Raw genomic sequence first — 15,796 nt, forward strand, 5'->3', positions numbered from 1 at the left:
TGAGAAAACAAATGGCGAGGGGGGAGAAAAGAAAGTGTTTTACTCACAGATGTTGGACACAGGAAGAAGTTTTAATCTGTGTGAAGCTCAATCTTCATTCACACAAAGCCCGCACTCTGATTGGCTGGAGGACCAGAGTCCTTCCGGTCCTCCAACTCACCCCATTGGTCAGCCCCTGAGCATGAAGGGAAGATGGTGGGAGAGACTTTGCCTGCCAGTCGCGCTGAGTTGTTGTCCAATGGGAAAGGCTGGAAAACGGAACAGACAATGGTCCCCCGGTCAATCAGAGCGCGGTCTTTGTGCTGGTCCCTACCTCACTTCCGCACATGCGCATTGCTACCAAAAACCTGCAGGCTCACATGCGCAGTCCATCGTCTCCCCAGCACATGCGCAGCTGTCCCTCTATTTTGGACATGCGCATTCCCGGGCCGCCCGTCGGCGCGACGATTAGAGCGGTTTCTCTAGCGCGGGGGATTGTGGGAGCTGTGGCAGCATTACTCATCCGGAGCCCAGTCTCCTGGGACTGGGATGGAAAGTGGGGGTGGGGGGCGCAGTGTCCCCGCCTGACACAAAGTACATGTGGATAGTCACTGGATTTGATTGTGACGCCCCCTTAGCAAAACAGTTTGTTAACTTCAGGTGTAAAGATTTAGACACCTGGGTGACATATTGGGGAGGGCAATAGGTGAGTGTGAAACTGAACCCGAGAGTCCGTACCTTCAAGGGAGTAGAATTAGGGAAAAGCTGGAGGAAGATAGCAGGATCAATTAGGTTCGGATGAATTCGTAGGCTGGAGGAAGTGTGTGCGGGGCAGAGATTTATAGGTTTTGAAAGAGTATAATTTTCAAATGATCATGATCTTGTACAACTTCATCTAAGCTTTTGACAAATTTTGTTTTACAGTTATCCTGTGGAACACCTTGGGGCGTTTTATAATGTTAAAAGTACTGTATAAATTGAAGCTGTTGTGTCATTGAAGGTTAACACTTGAACTGCCCACTGCCCCCAATTCCAAGACCCCTATCATGAATAGACTGATCAAATGTCTCATTCACACAGCATAGCCCAGCCCAGTGAATCTCCTGTTAGACAGTTTTAAAAAGAATTCAGATCTAAAGATTTAGACAACTGGGTGACATGTTGAGGAGGGCAATAGGTGAGTGTGAAACTGGACCCGAGAGTCAGCACTTACAGGAGAGAAGAATTGAGGGAAAAGCTGGAGGAGGATAGTCAGATAAGTTGTTGTCAAAATCAAAAGGAAGGTGTGTGTGGGGGGCGGGGGGCGGAGTTCTATTGTTTAAGTGGGAGAAACATGTTTCACAGCAACTCGGATTGTCAGTTCCGAATTTTTACCCTGTACTGATAGTGATGACTTGATGACATCAACCCTATCGCACCCTGTCATAATCTTAAAGTCCTCTAACAGATCATCCCTCAGCCTTCTCTTTTCCAGTGAAAATATTCCCAGCCTGTTCGATCTATCCTGTAACTGAAACACTCTCAGTTCTGGTATCATCCCTGTGAATCTTTCTTGCACCTTCTCGAGGTCCTCTGTCAGTGTTAAAGGGGGATATAACTAAAATTGGTTACAGGCGCTGAATTATTCGGATTCAAGTTGACCCCCTAAGTTTCAAATTGACCCTTTCAAATGCCTTAATTTGAAAGAGTCTTAACCATCAGGCAAGATAGGACTCTGAAATAACAAATAATATCAATGTTTATTTAAAGAAAAAGGCATACTTATGAAATAATCAAACCACATTCCCAACCTCAATTGGTTGACAACCCCAGGTAGAAGTGTCGATCTTCCTCTGGTTCCTGAACCAACAGTGATTTCCCACAATCCTACCCCAGGGGTCACTCAGTACCTCCACAGCTGGAGTCCAACTCGCAAACCCCAGATGATTCTTTAAACAGACTTCTTACCCTTGAATTAGCATAATCACATCTGGAATCAGGTCTGTTGTCATTAGACAGCTGGTCATTGTTGTTACTGGGTTAATTTTATTGGATTTAACCATTTCCGTACATTGTTCCATGGAGCAGAACAATGGGACTGTTCAGAACCTTTCATTTATCTGAGTTTAGACAAGCCTCCATTCATTCTTTTACAGGTGCCCTCGACTGCCATGGACTGTGGTGGAGTGATCTCTGTTGCCACAGACAGTGTTTACACCAGAAAATTAATATTTTAAACTTCAAACATCAGTATCCCATTGAGCCATAATAACTACTTCATGAATTACTTATTCTTCAATTATACATTGAGTTGCACCACTCAATTAATCATCTGTTTCTGGCTTGTTACTAATTACACAGTAATTCTTGAATACAAACTGGCTTCTTTTACCCAATGTTTAAATAAAATGGCATCCTGACCCTGTTAGCTTAATACAGTGAATATAGTGTAAAAACTCCCTAAGGATAGTCGAGTTAAGCTACAATCTACTGTCCAGGTCAGCTTACACCTCTCTGTCCCTTTTATAATTATGAAGACCCAGGACTGTTCACATTATTCCAATTGTTGTCTAACCAAGGCTCGACACAGGTTTCATATGATGTCTCTGCTTTGCAACGCTATTTCTCTAGAAATGAACCCCATATATGGGTCCCACAATTCAGGAAGGATGTCAAGGCCTTGGAAAGTGTCCATCTCTTTAAATACAGATACAGGGAAGAGGCTGAAATGAAACCTGGCCCTTTTAACCTGCACAAAAGCAGGAGGTTCAGATTCACAGGCTGCAGAAGGAGTGCATTCGGCCCATCGGGCCCCTGCCATTTCTTTGAACTGACTCTCTGATTCATCCAACTTCTCTGCTCTTTCCCCACAGCTCTGCAAATTCTTCCCTTGCCAGTATTTACCCTTTGGAAAGATACTCATAGACTCCTGAAGTTTACAGCACAGAATGTGACCATTCGACCCATCGTATCCACGCTGGTCAACAAAGATCTGACTACACTAATCCCGTTTTCCCGCGCTTGGCCCAAAGCCCTGGAGGCTATGGCAATGCAAGTGAATATATAAATACCTCTTAAATGTTACAAAAGTTTCTGACTCAACCACTCTTTTGGGCAGTGAGTTCCAGACTCCCACCACCCTCTGGATGAAAACATTTTTCCTCAACTCCCCTCTTAGCCTTCCATCACTTACCTTAAATCCATGCCCCCTGGTTATTGACCCCTCTACTAATGGAAAAAGTGCCTTTCTATCCACCCTATCTACGTCCCTCATAATCTTACACACCTCTATTAGATCCCCTCTCGACCTTCGCTGCTCCAAGGAAAACAACCCCAGCCTATCCAATCATTCTTCATAGATCTGAGCCTCTAGCCCAGGTGGCATTTTGGTAAATCCCCTCTGTACCCTCTCCAGTGCAATCACATCCTTCCTATAGTGTGGTGACCAGAACTGCACGCAGTACTCCAGTTGTGGCCTAACCAGCATTTTATACAGTTGCTGCATAACCTCCCAGCTCTTGTATTCTATACCTCGGCTAATAAAGGCAAGTACCCCATATGCCTTCTTAACTACCTTATGTACCTGCTCTGCGACCTTCAGGGATCCGAGGATATGCATGTAAAGTCCCTCTGATCTTCAGCACTTTCCAGGGTCCTACCATTCATAGGGTAATCCCTTGCCTTGTTAGCCCTCCCCAAGTGCATTAACTCACACTTTTCCAGGTAGAATTCAATTTACTATTGAATCTGCTTTCAGGCAGATCTGAGCAACTCACTGCATCAAAAAATGAAATCTTATCTCCCCCTCTAGATCCTTTGCCAATTACCTTAGAGGGACTCACTTTCTGTTAAAGAGCCTACCAACCCCTCTCACCCACTCTCCCTAAAGTGCAGATATCTAATCATGGAAAATCCAGAAAAATCAAATATTTTCATTGATAAAAGATTATTAATGAAACAGAACATGGTTAAAAGAAACAGAAAATTACTTGAGGATCAGAGACAACCAGAGTAAAAGGATGTACACAATGTTCTGGGCCCAAATGGTTTCTCTTTAATTCATCTGTCCCCTGTTTGCTGCCCTCTTTATGGAACACCTCCACTCAGTCCACAAGCATGACCCTGACTTTCCAGTTGCTGCCATTATAATTCACCACCTTGCTCTCATGCTCACATTTCTGTCCTTGGCCTGCTGCAATGTTCCCGAGAAACCCAACACAAGCTGGACGAACAGCACCTCATTCTCCAATGGGGCACTTTACAGCCTTCTGGACTCAACACTGAGTTCAACAACTTCAGACTGTCAACTCTGTCCTCCGTTTTGATTTTTTTTATCCAAGTGCCAGTCTGCATCTTGTTTTCATGAATTTTGCTTTCAGTCAGAGCTGATCTTTATTCTGCCATTAACACTTACTCTGGACCAATGCTTTGTTTCTGTGCTACAACCATTACCTCTCCCTTTGTCTTTTCTTCCATGATATTTTTGTTATTTAATCTCCCCTGCCCTCGAACCAATCCCTGACTTTCCCATTTGTTCTACCGGACCCTCCCAGCTTCTCCAAAGCATTACTCCCATCACATTTCTGCCTCTCTTTAGCTCTGACGAACAGTTATATTGGACTCAAAAAGTTAGCTGTTTCTCTCTCTTCACAAATGCTGCCACACCTGCTGAGTTATTTCAACAATTCCTGTATTTATTTTAGATCTAACTGTAGTGGTAGGAACAATCACTATTTACTATCCAGGATAAAATAAATGTCCTTCATCAGCTTTTGTGGATCATTTCACTGGAAATGTGCACTCCCAGGTTCAAAGAGCATCAGCCACTGGAAGCAAAGTCGTGAGACCGGCCAGTCCAGCAGAATGAAACCCTCCGACCCTCCCACTTCACCAAGTGTCAGAATGAACATGGTTCAGTCCTGGATGTGATTAACAGCAGTTATAACAGCAGAATCCAACCCCTGGAATCACTTCCGAATTTGCTGGTGCCTTAGCTAATGGGATGAATCATTGAATCCCTTCCCACACCGAAAGCAGGTGAACGGCCTCAGCCCCGTGTGATCTCACTGTGTTTATGCAAGTCTGACGAATCACTGAATCCCTTCCCACTCTGAAAGCAGGTGAACAGACTCACCCTGTGTGAACTCACTTGTGTTCATGCAGGTTGGATGAATCACTGAATCGCTTCCCACACACAGAGCAGGTGAATGGCCTCTCCCCAGTGTGAATTCGCTGGTGTGTCAGCAGGTTGGATGAGTGGGCGAATCCCTTCGCACACACACAGCAGGTGAATGGCATCTTCTCCCCGGTGTGAAATTGCTGGTGTGACTGCAGGCTGGATAACTGTCTGAATCTGTTCCCACACTCAGTGCAGATGAATGGCCACTTCCAGGTGTGAATTCGCTGGTGCCTCCTCAGGGTGGATGAATGAATGAATCCCTTCCCACACACAGAGCAGATGAACAGCCACTCCCCAGTCTGACTGCGTTGATGAATTTCCAGCTGAGACAGGGCTTTGAATCCCTTCCCACAGTCCCCACATTTCCACGGTTTCTCCATGGTGCAGGTGTCCTTGTGTCTCTCCAGGTCTGACGTTCAGTTGAAGCCCTGTCCTCACACAGAACATGCAGAATGTCTCTCCTCACTGTGAATGGTGTGATGTATTTTTCAGGCTGTGTAACTGGTGAAAACTCTTTCCATAGTGAGTGCACTGGAACACTCTCACTCGGCTGTGTGAGTCTCGGTGCTTTTCCAGTCACACCGAGGCTTAAAACGTTTTGAAGCAGACAGAACAGACAAACATTTCGCCTGCTGGTTCAATGGGCCAATGATATTTAAGACCCAATCAGATGACTCTGTCAGATCTTGATGTGACGTTTACTTTGTTTTCCTTCTAGTATCCTGTAAAAGGAGTTTACAAAAATCATCACTGTCTGTACAGGATAGAAATTGAGAAGAGACAATTCTAGTTTCAATGGACCATTCTTTCCTCTCTTGTGCCCCAAATGTAAATCTCCGTCCCACATGCTCTCCCTCCATTCTCACTCTGCTGTACCTAATACTCACCCTGATTCATACCGATCAATAATGCCCTGTTCACTGCTTCCTGTCCTGGACACAGAGACCTGAAAGTCTATCATCCTTCTACTTTTTCCTCAATTCTCCTCTCCTGATGGTGCTAAATCTTGGGGTCAGTTTCACACTCACCTATTGCCCTTTCCAGTATGTCGCCCAGGTGTCTAAATCTTTAGCTCTGAAGAAGAGTCATACGGACTCGAAACATTAACTGTTTTTTTAAGTGCTGTTAAATAGATGGGTAACCGCTAGAAGGGGCAGGCAGTCAGTGCAGAAATCCCCTGTGGCTGTCCCCCTCTCTAATAGATATACCGTTTTGGATACTGTTGGCGGGGGATGGCCTATCAGGGGAAAACAACACCAGTAGGCACAGCAGTGGCATCACGGCTGTCTCTGTTGTTCAGCAGGGGGAGTCAAAGCACAGAAGGCAATCGTCATAGGGGCCTCTATAGTCAGGGGCTCAGATAGGTGCTTCTGTGGTTGTGAAAGAGACACCAGGATGGTACGTTGCCTCCCTAGTGCCAGGGTCCAGGGTCTCTCTGATCGGGTATGGGACATCCTGAAGGGGGAGGGAGAACAGCCAGAGGTTGTGGTACACATTGGTACTAACGACATAGGCAGGAAGAGTGATGAGGTCCTGCAGCGGGATTTCAGGGAGTTAGGCAGAAAGTTAAAAAACAGGACCTCTAGGGTTGTAATCTCAGGATTACTCCCTGTGCCACGTGCCAGTGAGGCTAGAAGTAGGAAGATAGTGCAGCTGAACACATGGCTGAACAGATGGAGGGTTTCCGATATCTGGATCAGTGGGATCTCTTCCGGGGTAGGTGGGACCTGTACAAGAAGGACGGGTTGCATCTAAATTGGAGGGGCACCAATATCCTGGCTGCGAGGTTTGCAAGTGTCACTCGGGATGGTTTAAACTAGTATGGCTGGGGGGGGGGGGGGGGGGGGGGGGGGTGGAGGAAACTAGAGCAATAGGTCAGCAGGTGAAATAAAGGACTGGGAACCAGTGAATATGGCCAGTAGGACTAAGGGGAAGGGCAGGCAGGGATAAATTACTGAACACAGTGGGACTGGGGGGTCTGAAATGCATTTGTTTCAATGCGAGAACTACAACAGGCAAGGCAGATGAGTTTAGAGCTTGGATTAATATTTGGGACTATGATGTTATTGCTATTACAGAGACTTGGTTGAAGGATTGGCAGATAAACGTTCCAGGATTTAGATGTTTCTGGCAGGATAGAGAGGGATGTAGAAGAGGTGGGGGAGTTGCACTGCTGGTTAAGGGGAATATCACAGCTGTATGTCAGGAGGACACCTCATTGGGATCATGCAGCGAGGCAATATGGGTAGAGCTCCGGAATAGGAAGGGTGCAGTCACAATGTTGGGGGTTTACCATAGGCCTCCCAATTACCGGCAGGAGATTGAGGAACAGTTATGTAGGCAGATTTTGGAAAGATGTAAGAGCAATAAGGTTGTTGTGGTGGGTGATTTTAACTTTCCCTATATTGACTGGGAATCACTTAGTGCTAGGGGTTTGGATGGTGCAGAATTTGTAAGGTGCATCCAGGAGGACTTCCTGAGACAATATGTAGATAGTCCAACTAGGGAAGAGGCAATACTGGACCTGGTATTAGGGAATGAACCTGGCCAGGTGGTCGAAGTTTCAGTAGGAGAGCACTTCGGGAAAAGTGACCATAATTCAGTAAGTTTCAAGATACTGGTCGATAAGGAAAACAGGAGTCCTCGGGTTAAGATGCTTAATTGGGGGAAGGCTAATTATAACAATATTAGGCAGGAACTGAGGAATCTAGATTGGAGGTGGATGTTTGAGGGCAAATCAACAACTGACATGTGGGGGGCTTTCAAACACCAGTTGCTAAGAATTCAGGACCGGCATGTTCCTGCTAGGATGAAGGACAAGCATGGCAAGTTTCAGGAACATTGGATAATGAAGGATATTGTGAGATTAGTCCAAAAGAAAAGGGAAGCATTTATAAGGGCTAGAAGGCTGGGAACAGATGGACCCCGTGGAGAATACAAAGAAAGTAGGAAGAAATTAAGCAAGGAGTCAGGAAGGCTAAAAGGGGTCATAAAAAGTCACTGGCAACCAGGATTAAGGAAAATCCCATATGTAAAAGAGGGTAGCCAGGGAAAGGGTAGGCCCACTCAAGGACAGAGGTGGGAATCCGTGTGCGGAGCCAGAAGAAATGGGAGAGATACTAAATGAATACTTCTCACCGGTATTCACCAAAGAGAAGGACTTAGCGGTCGATTTGTCTAGGGAAGAGTGTGTAGATAGCCTGGATCATGTTGAGATCAAAAAAGAGGAGGTGTTAGGCATCTTGAAGAATATTAAGGTGGATAAATCCCCAGGGCCAGATGGGATCTACCCCAGAGGACTGAGGGAGGCAAGGGAGGAGATTGCTGGGGCCTTGAAAGAAATCTTTGTATCCTCACTGGCTACGGGTGAGGTCCCAGAGGATTGGAGAATGGCCAATGTTGTTTCATTGTTTAAGAAGGGTAGCAGGGATAATCCAGAAAATTACAGGCCAGTGAGCCTTACGTCAGTGCTGGGAAATTATTGGAGAAGATTCTTCGTGACAGGATTTACTACCATTTGGAAGCAAATGGGCGTATTAGTGAGAGGCAGCATGGTTTTTGAAGGGGAAGTCGTGCCTCACTAACTTGATCGAGTTTTTCGAGGAAGTGACAAAAATGATCAACGATGGAAGGGCATGGATATACATGGATTTCAGTAAGGCCTTTGACAATGTCCCTCATAGCAGACTGGTACAGAAAATAAAGTCATATGGGATCAGAGGTGAGCTGGCAAGATGGATACCGAATTGGCTTGGTCATAGAAGACAGAGGGTAGCAGTGGAAAGGTGCTTCTCTGAATGGAGAGCTGTGACAAGTGGAGTTCCGCAGGGATCAGTGCTGGGACCTTTCCTGTTTGTAGTATACATAAATGATTTGGAGGAAAATGTAACTGGGCTAATTAGTAAGTTTGCAGACGACACTAAGGTTGGAGGAGTTGCAGATAGTGAAGAGGATTGTCAAAGGATACAACGGGATATAGATCGGTTGGAGACTTGGACGGAAAAATGGCAGATGGAGTTTAATCTGGACAAATGCGAGGTAATGCACTTTGGAAGGTCTAATACTGGTAGGAATTATACAGTAAATGGCAGAACCTTTAAGTGCATTGATGGCAGAGGGATCTGGGTGTACTGGTCCACAGGTCACTGAAAGTGGCAACGCAGGTGGATAAGGTAGTCAGGAAGGCATCTGGCATGCTTGCCTTCATTGGCGGGGGTATTGAGTATAAAAGCTGGGAAGTCATGCTGCAGCTGTATGGAACCTTGGTTAGGCCACACTTGGAATATTGCGTGCAATTCTGGTCACCACATTACCAGAAGGATATGGAGGCATTGGAGAGGGTGCAGAGGAGGTTTACCAGAATGCTGCCTGATCTGGAGGTTATTAGCTATGAGGAGAGGTTGGAGAAATTCGGATTGTTCTCACCAGAGCAAAGGAGATTGAGGGGCGATTTGTTAGAAGTTTACAAAATTATGAGTGGCATGGACAGAATAGATTGTCAGAAACTTTTTCCCAGGGTGGAAGAGTCAATTACTAGGAGACATAGATTCATGGAGAGAGGAGAAAACTATAGAGAAGATGTGCGGGGCAAGTTTTTTACGCAGAGGGTAGTGAGTGTCTGGAATTCGCTGCCAGAGGAAGCAGGTACGATCACGGTGTTTAAGAGGCAGCTTGACAATTACATGAATAGGATGGGAATAGAGGGATACGGAAGTGCAAAATGTTTTAGTTGACGGGCAATATGATCGGCGCAGGCTTGGAAGGCCGAAGGGCCTGGTCCTGTGCTGTACTTTTCTTTGATCTAGATGCTGTTAGACCTACTGAGTTTTTCCAGCATTTTCTGTTTTTGTTTCAGATTTCCAGCATCCGCAGTGTTTTGCTTTTGACTACCCACGTGTACTTTGTGTTAGAGTGGGGTCACTGCGCCCCCCAGCCCCACTTTCCATTCCAGTCCCAGGACTTTGGAGACTGGGCGCCGGATGAGTAATGGCGGCCGCAGCCCCCACAATCCCCCGCGCTGGGGAAACTGCTCCATCCGCCGCGCGGGAGGACGGCCCGGGACCGTGCATGTCCGAGGCAGAGGGGAAGCTGCGCATGTGCAAACAATGGCATTTCCCATTGGCCTACCGCTCAACCCGCCATGAAGGTCAAAGTGTCTCCCGCGCCCGCGAAGGCTTCCGCTGCCCCATTGTCTTCAGGGGGGATGTGACCAATGGGAAGAGTCGGAGGACCGGAAGGACTCTGGTCCTCCAGTCAATCAGAGCAAGGGCTTTGTGTGAATGAAGATTGAGCTTCACACAGACTAAAACTTCCTCCTGTGTCCAACATCTGTGAGTAAAACACTTTCTTTTCTCCCCCTTTCCATTTCTTTTCTCATTCTGGGGGCAAATTGTTGATTTGCAGGAACTGAAGGGAAAGGAGGTGAATCCAGGGAGGGAGCAGACTCTGGAAAGGTTGGCTCAGGTCTCTCTCTCTCTCTCTTTTAAAGACATTGACATCCTTTGCTCCCTCAGCTTGACACATTTATTTGTCTGTCTAAAAGGATGGTCTCTTTTCTAATGTTCACAATTAAAGGGATGGTTTCCCCAGGAGATGGCTGACATTTAAGGGAACAGTAAATTAATATAGGACAGAGATATGTCTAGGGTTTTCACATGGTACATATTCGATATATTATTTATGGTTCTTTAATAAAGTTCATTTATTATTATTTCTAGTCTTATAATATAGAACTGTAGCTATGTTACATATTTCCAGTCCTGGAATCATTACTTGAGTCCATGCTGACTCTTAGAGCAATCCAGTCAGTCCCATTCCCCCTCCAAATCCCCGTTCCCCTGCAAGTTTATTTCCTTCAAGTGCTCATCCAATTTTATTTTGAAATCAATGATCATCACCACTTCCACCATCCTCACAGGCAGAGAGTTTGAGGTCATTACACTCGCTCCCAAATCAAGTTCTTCCTTGCATCCTCCCTCTATCTCCAATTAAGTAATACAGTTCTAGTATACAGTATTACACAAATTTTTAGTCCAATAATATGGAAATACAAAGGGCTAACAGACTGCATAAAGAGTTTCAGGTACCTGTACCCAGGACAGGAAGCAGTGAGCATGGATCTGCCTGGTGATCAGCATGAATCAGCACCTGCAGGAGAATTAGGAAGGTGTATATTAAGTACAGCAGACTGACAATGGAGGGAGAGTGTGTATGTTGAAGATTTACTGCTTTTGGGGAATGAGAGAGGGAAGAATGTTACATAGAAATTAGAACTGTCTGTTCTGCATTTCTATCCTGCACTGACAGTGATGACTTTTGTAAACTCCTTTTGCAGGATATTACAAGGGGAGAATTTACAGTCAGAAATCTCAAAGAAAGCTTCATGTTGTGATGTGACGGAATCGCTCAATTCATCAGGAGCTGAATATCATCGGTCATTGAAACTATAAGGAGAAATTTTTGTCTGCTGTGTCTGCTTAAAAAGATTTTAAACATCAATGTGACTGGAAAAGCACCGAGACACACAACACCCGAGTGAGAGTGTTCCAGCGCGCTGACTGTGGAATGAGCTTTCACCAGTTACACAGGTTGAAAAATTAACACACCACATTCAGCAGGGAGAGACCATACACATGTGTGTGGATGAGGCTTCAGTTGATCATCAAACATACCAAGAAATAAAGACACCCGTACCATGGAGAAACCATCAACATGTGGGAATGGTGGGAAGGGATTCCGGTTCCAATCTGAGCTGGAAACTCATCAACGTGTTCACACTGGGGAGAAGCCGTTCACCTGCTCTGAGTGTGGGAAGGGATTCACTCAGTTATCCAACCTGCTGACACACCAGCGAGTTCACTCCGGGGAGAGGCCATTCACTTGCTCTGTGTGTGGGAAGGGATTCACTCAGTCATCCAACCTGCTGACACACCAGCGAGTTCACTCCGGGGAGAGGCCATTTACCTGCTCCGTGTGTGGGAAGGCATTCACTCAGTCATCCAACCTACTGAGACACCAGCGAGTTCACACTGGGAAGAGGCCATTCACCTGCTCCATGTGTGGGAAGGGATTCACTCAGTCATCCAACCTGCAGATACACCAGCGAGTTCACACCGGGGAGAGGCCATTCACCTGCTCCGTGTGTGGGAAGGGATTCAGTCGGTTGTCAAGACTGGTGACACACCAGCGAATTCACACTGGAGAGAGACCGTTCATCTGTTCGGCATGTGGGAAGGGATTTAGTGATTCATCCGCTCTCCTCATACACCAGCGAGTTCACACTGGAGAGAAGCCATTCACCTGCTCTGATTGTGGGAAAGGATTCAGTTGGTTATCCAACCTGCAGACACACCAGCGAGTTCACACTGGGGAAAGGCCATTCACTTGCCCTGAGTGTGGGAAGGCATTTAGTCGTTTATCCAACCTGCGGACACACCAGCGAATTCACACTGGGGAGAGGCCAGTCACCTGCCCTGAGTGTGGGAAGGGATTCACTCAGCTATCCAAGATGCTGACACATCGCCGAGTTCATACCAGGGACAGGCTGTTCACCTGCTCTGAATGTAGGAAGGGATTCAGTGATTCATCCATCCTGCTGAGACACCAGCGAGTTCACACTGGGGAGAGGCCATTCCCCTGCTGTCAGTGTGGGAAGGGATTCACTCAGTTGTCCAGCCTGCAGACACACCAGCGAGTTCACACTGGGGAGAGGCCGTTCACTTGCTCTCAGTGTGGGAAGGGATTCACTCAGTTATCCAGCCTGCAGACACACCAGCGGGTTCACACCGGGGAGAGACCATTCACCTGCCCTGAGTGTGGGAAGGGATTCACTCAGTTATTCAGTCTGCTGAGACATCAGCGAGTTCACAAGTGATTACAGGGTTTGGATTCTGCTGTTATTGCTGCTGTTAATCACATCCAGGACTGAACCATGTTCATTCTGACAGTTGGTGAAATGGGAGGGTCAGAGGGTTTCTTTCTGCTGGACTGGCTGGTCTCACGACTTTGCTTCCAGTAGCTGATGCTCTTTGAATCATGTTGCAAATCCTTCATTTCATATTTCATATGGATCACCGAATGAAAGGGTGTTTTGAAAATCATCAATGTTTAGTTTGCATTTCAGTTTGGAACCTCCTGAAACATGCCACTTTGCCATGGAGATGGGCTACGGGGGTTAGAAGGTCCTTTTGTTTAATTTATCTGGGTGTTTCTCAGAGAAGACAGTCACAGATTTGGACTTGGGTACTTTGCAACTCACTCGGTGTTGGTGAGGGTGGAAAAGAAGCTGGAAGATTTGCCTCACTTGGAGCTGGAGGAAGAAATCTGCAGTGACGCTCACCCAGAAAGGCAGTTCATCCTGTGGCAGAAAGCAGTCTTACACAACAAACATACGAATGAGGAGCAGGAGTGGGCTATTCGGACCTTCGAGTCTGCTCTGCCATTCAATAAGGTCATGGCTGATCTGATTGTGTCTCAATTCTACTTCACTGTCTACCAGCTATAACCTTCGACTCCCTTGTCAATGAGGAATCTTTCTCACTCAACCTTAAATATACTCAATGACCCTGCTTCTGCTAATTTCTGTGGAAGTGAATTCCACAGACCAATGACCCTCCGAGAGAGAAAAATTCTCCTCATCTCCATCTTCAATGGGAGACCCCTTTATATTTAAACTGTGTCCTCTCGTTCTAGTCCCTCCCACAAGGGGAAACATCCTTTCAGCATCCACCCTGTCAAGTCCCCTCAGGGATCTTATATGTTTCAATAAGATCACCTCTCATTCTTCTAAACTCCAGTGGATACAGAAAGGGAGGATAAAGATAAGGAAAGAGACAGAGAGCTTCAAAGAGAGAAATAAACTGGAAATTTTGAACTGGTTTAAGAAAAGCTGAATTTCGGTGGTGAAAGAGAACCTAATAGTTCACATGAGGTGTCGAGTCCCACTCCGAGTTTTGATTCGACAAAGAATCTTCGCCTATCACCTCATTTCACTGAGGACGGAATTGGGGGATATTTTGTCTCATTAGAGAAAGTTGCTACAAAGCCAGAGCGGCCAAAGGAGACATGGAATTTGTGAATCACATGGAAAACTCAAGGTATTAGAAAGAAAAATAAAAGATTAAAATGAGGAAGCTGTCGACATCATTTACAGAGAGCTAAATAAAATTCACTCTGAATGGGATGGGGAAAAACTGAAAGATTACAAATTGTTTCATGATCAGACCAAGCAAGAATATCAAACCTGAAATGAAAACAGAAAATGCTGGAAAATCTCAGCAGGTCTGGCGGCATCTGTGGAGAGGGAAACAGAGTTAACGTTTCAAGTCCGTATGACTCTTCTCTGAATTTCCAGCAACTACGATATTTTGCTTTTATCGTAAGTATATCAAACCTTTCTGCCTGATCACAAAAAACATCTGAGTGATATTCTCAATGTGACCAAGAATGAGTTGTTGGTCTTGTGGAGGCTGCAGCTCACTTGGAGTTTGTGTGAGGGGAAAAGAGGCTGGAAGATTTGCCCAGCTGGAAGCTGGAGAAAGAAATCTCCAGGGGTCCCGATGGTGAAAGGCAGTTGGCCTTGTGGCAGAAAGCAGTCAGCATGAACAGTGAGTTTGGACAGAGCTGTGAAGAAGCTGTGGGAGCCGACTGGGAAAAAGCAGTCGGTCTGTCCAATGTCAGCTCAAGAAGGCAGTGGAATCCTCACAGAGATAAAGCTCTGGAAGTCTGAGTGCCGGACTGGGAAACTGGGACAAATCAAAGTAAATTTCAGAGGGCTGTGAATTTTAATGGCAGCAGCTGGAAGGACAGGGTCTTGCTTGTGGACTGAGCAGAGGTGTTCCACAAACAAGGGGACAGATAAATTAAAGAGACACCATTTGGGCCGTGAACATTGTGCACATCCTTTTACACTGGTTGTCTATGATCCTCAAGTAATTTTCTGTTTGTTTAACCATGTTCTGCTTGATTTATAAACTTTTATCAGTAAAAATATTTGATTTTTCTGGACCTCATGATTAGATTTCTGCACTTTAGGGAAAGTGGGTGAGAGGGGTTGGCAGGCTCTTTAACAGAAAGTGAGTCCCTCTAAGGTAATTGGCAAAGGAGCCAGAGGGGGAGATGAGATTTTATTTTTTGACACAGCGAGTTGTTCTGATCGGCCTGAAAGCAGACTCGACAGTACCTTTCCAAAGGGTAAATACTTGAAAGGTAAGAAAGGTTGGCCAATGGGAAATGCCATTCTCCGCACATGCGCAGCTGCCCCTCTTCCTCGGACATATGCAGCCCCGGGCCGGCTGCCTGCGCGGCGGATAGAGCGGTTTCCCCAGCGCGGTGAATTGTCGAAGCTGCAGCCGCCATTACCCATCCGGATCCCAGTCTCCAAATTCCTGGGACTGGGATGGAAAGTGGGGGTGGGGGGCACAGTGACCCCTCCCTGACACAAAGTACATGTGGGTAGGCACTGGATATGATTGTGACGTCCCCTTAGCAAAACAGTTTGTTAAGTTCATGTGTAAAGATTCTGATACCTGGGTGGCATATTGGGGAGGGCAACAGGTGAGTATGAAACTGAACCCGAGAGTCAGCATCTTCAGGGGAGGAGAATTGGGGGAAGCAGGAGGAGAGCAAAGCAATGAATTAACGACAGAGGTTTAAAGTTTG

The 15,796-nt window shown here is 46.1% G+C and overlaps 2 protein-coding genes across 2 annotated transcripts in view; both read left to right on the forward strand.

The window, feature by feature from the left end:
• LOC121273703 (zinc finger protein 229-like) overlaps window positions 1-15,796 on the forward strand; it is a 1,112,939-nt gene that overhangs the window by 928,968 nt on the left and 168,175 nt on the right. The window lies entirely within an intron of this gene.
• On the forward strand, window positions 10,311-13,010 carry LOC121273687 (zinc finger protein 239-like). Its single transcript, XM_041180843.1, has 2 exons — window positions 10,311-10,467; window positions 11,472-13,010. Exon 2 carries the CDS (start codon window positions 11,832-11,834, stop codon window positions 13,008-13,010), a length of 1,179 nt encoding a protein of 392 aa, XP_041036777.1. The 5' UTR covers window positions 10,311-10,467; window positions 11,472-11,831.

The sequence above is a fragment of the Carcharodon carcharias genome (genome assembly GCF_017639515.1).
Source record: "Carcharodon carcharias isolate sCarCar2 chromosome 27 unlocalized genomic scaffold, sCarCar2.pri SUPER_27_unloc_1, whole genome shotgun sequence".
NCBI classification, from domain to species: domain Eukaryota; kingdom Metazoa; phylum Chordata; class Chondrichthyes; order Lamniformes; family Lamnidae; genus Carcharodon; species Carcharodon carcharias.

Coding starts and splice junctions, on each gene's coding strand:
- LOC121273687 (XM_041180843.1), top strand. CDS start 11,832: ATGGAGAAACCATCAACATGTGGGAATGGTGGGAAGGGATTCCGGTTC.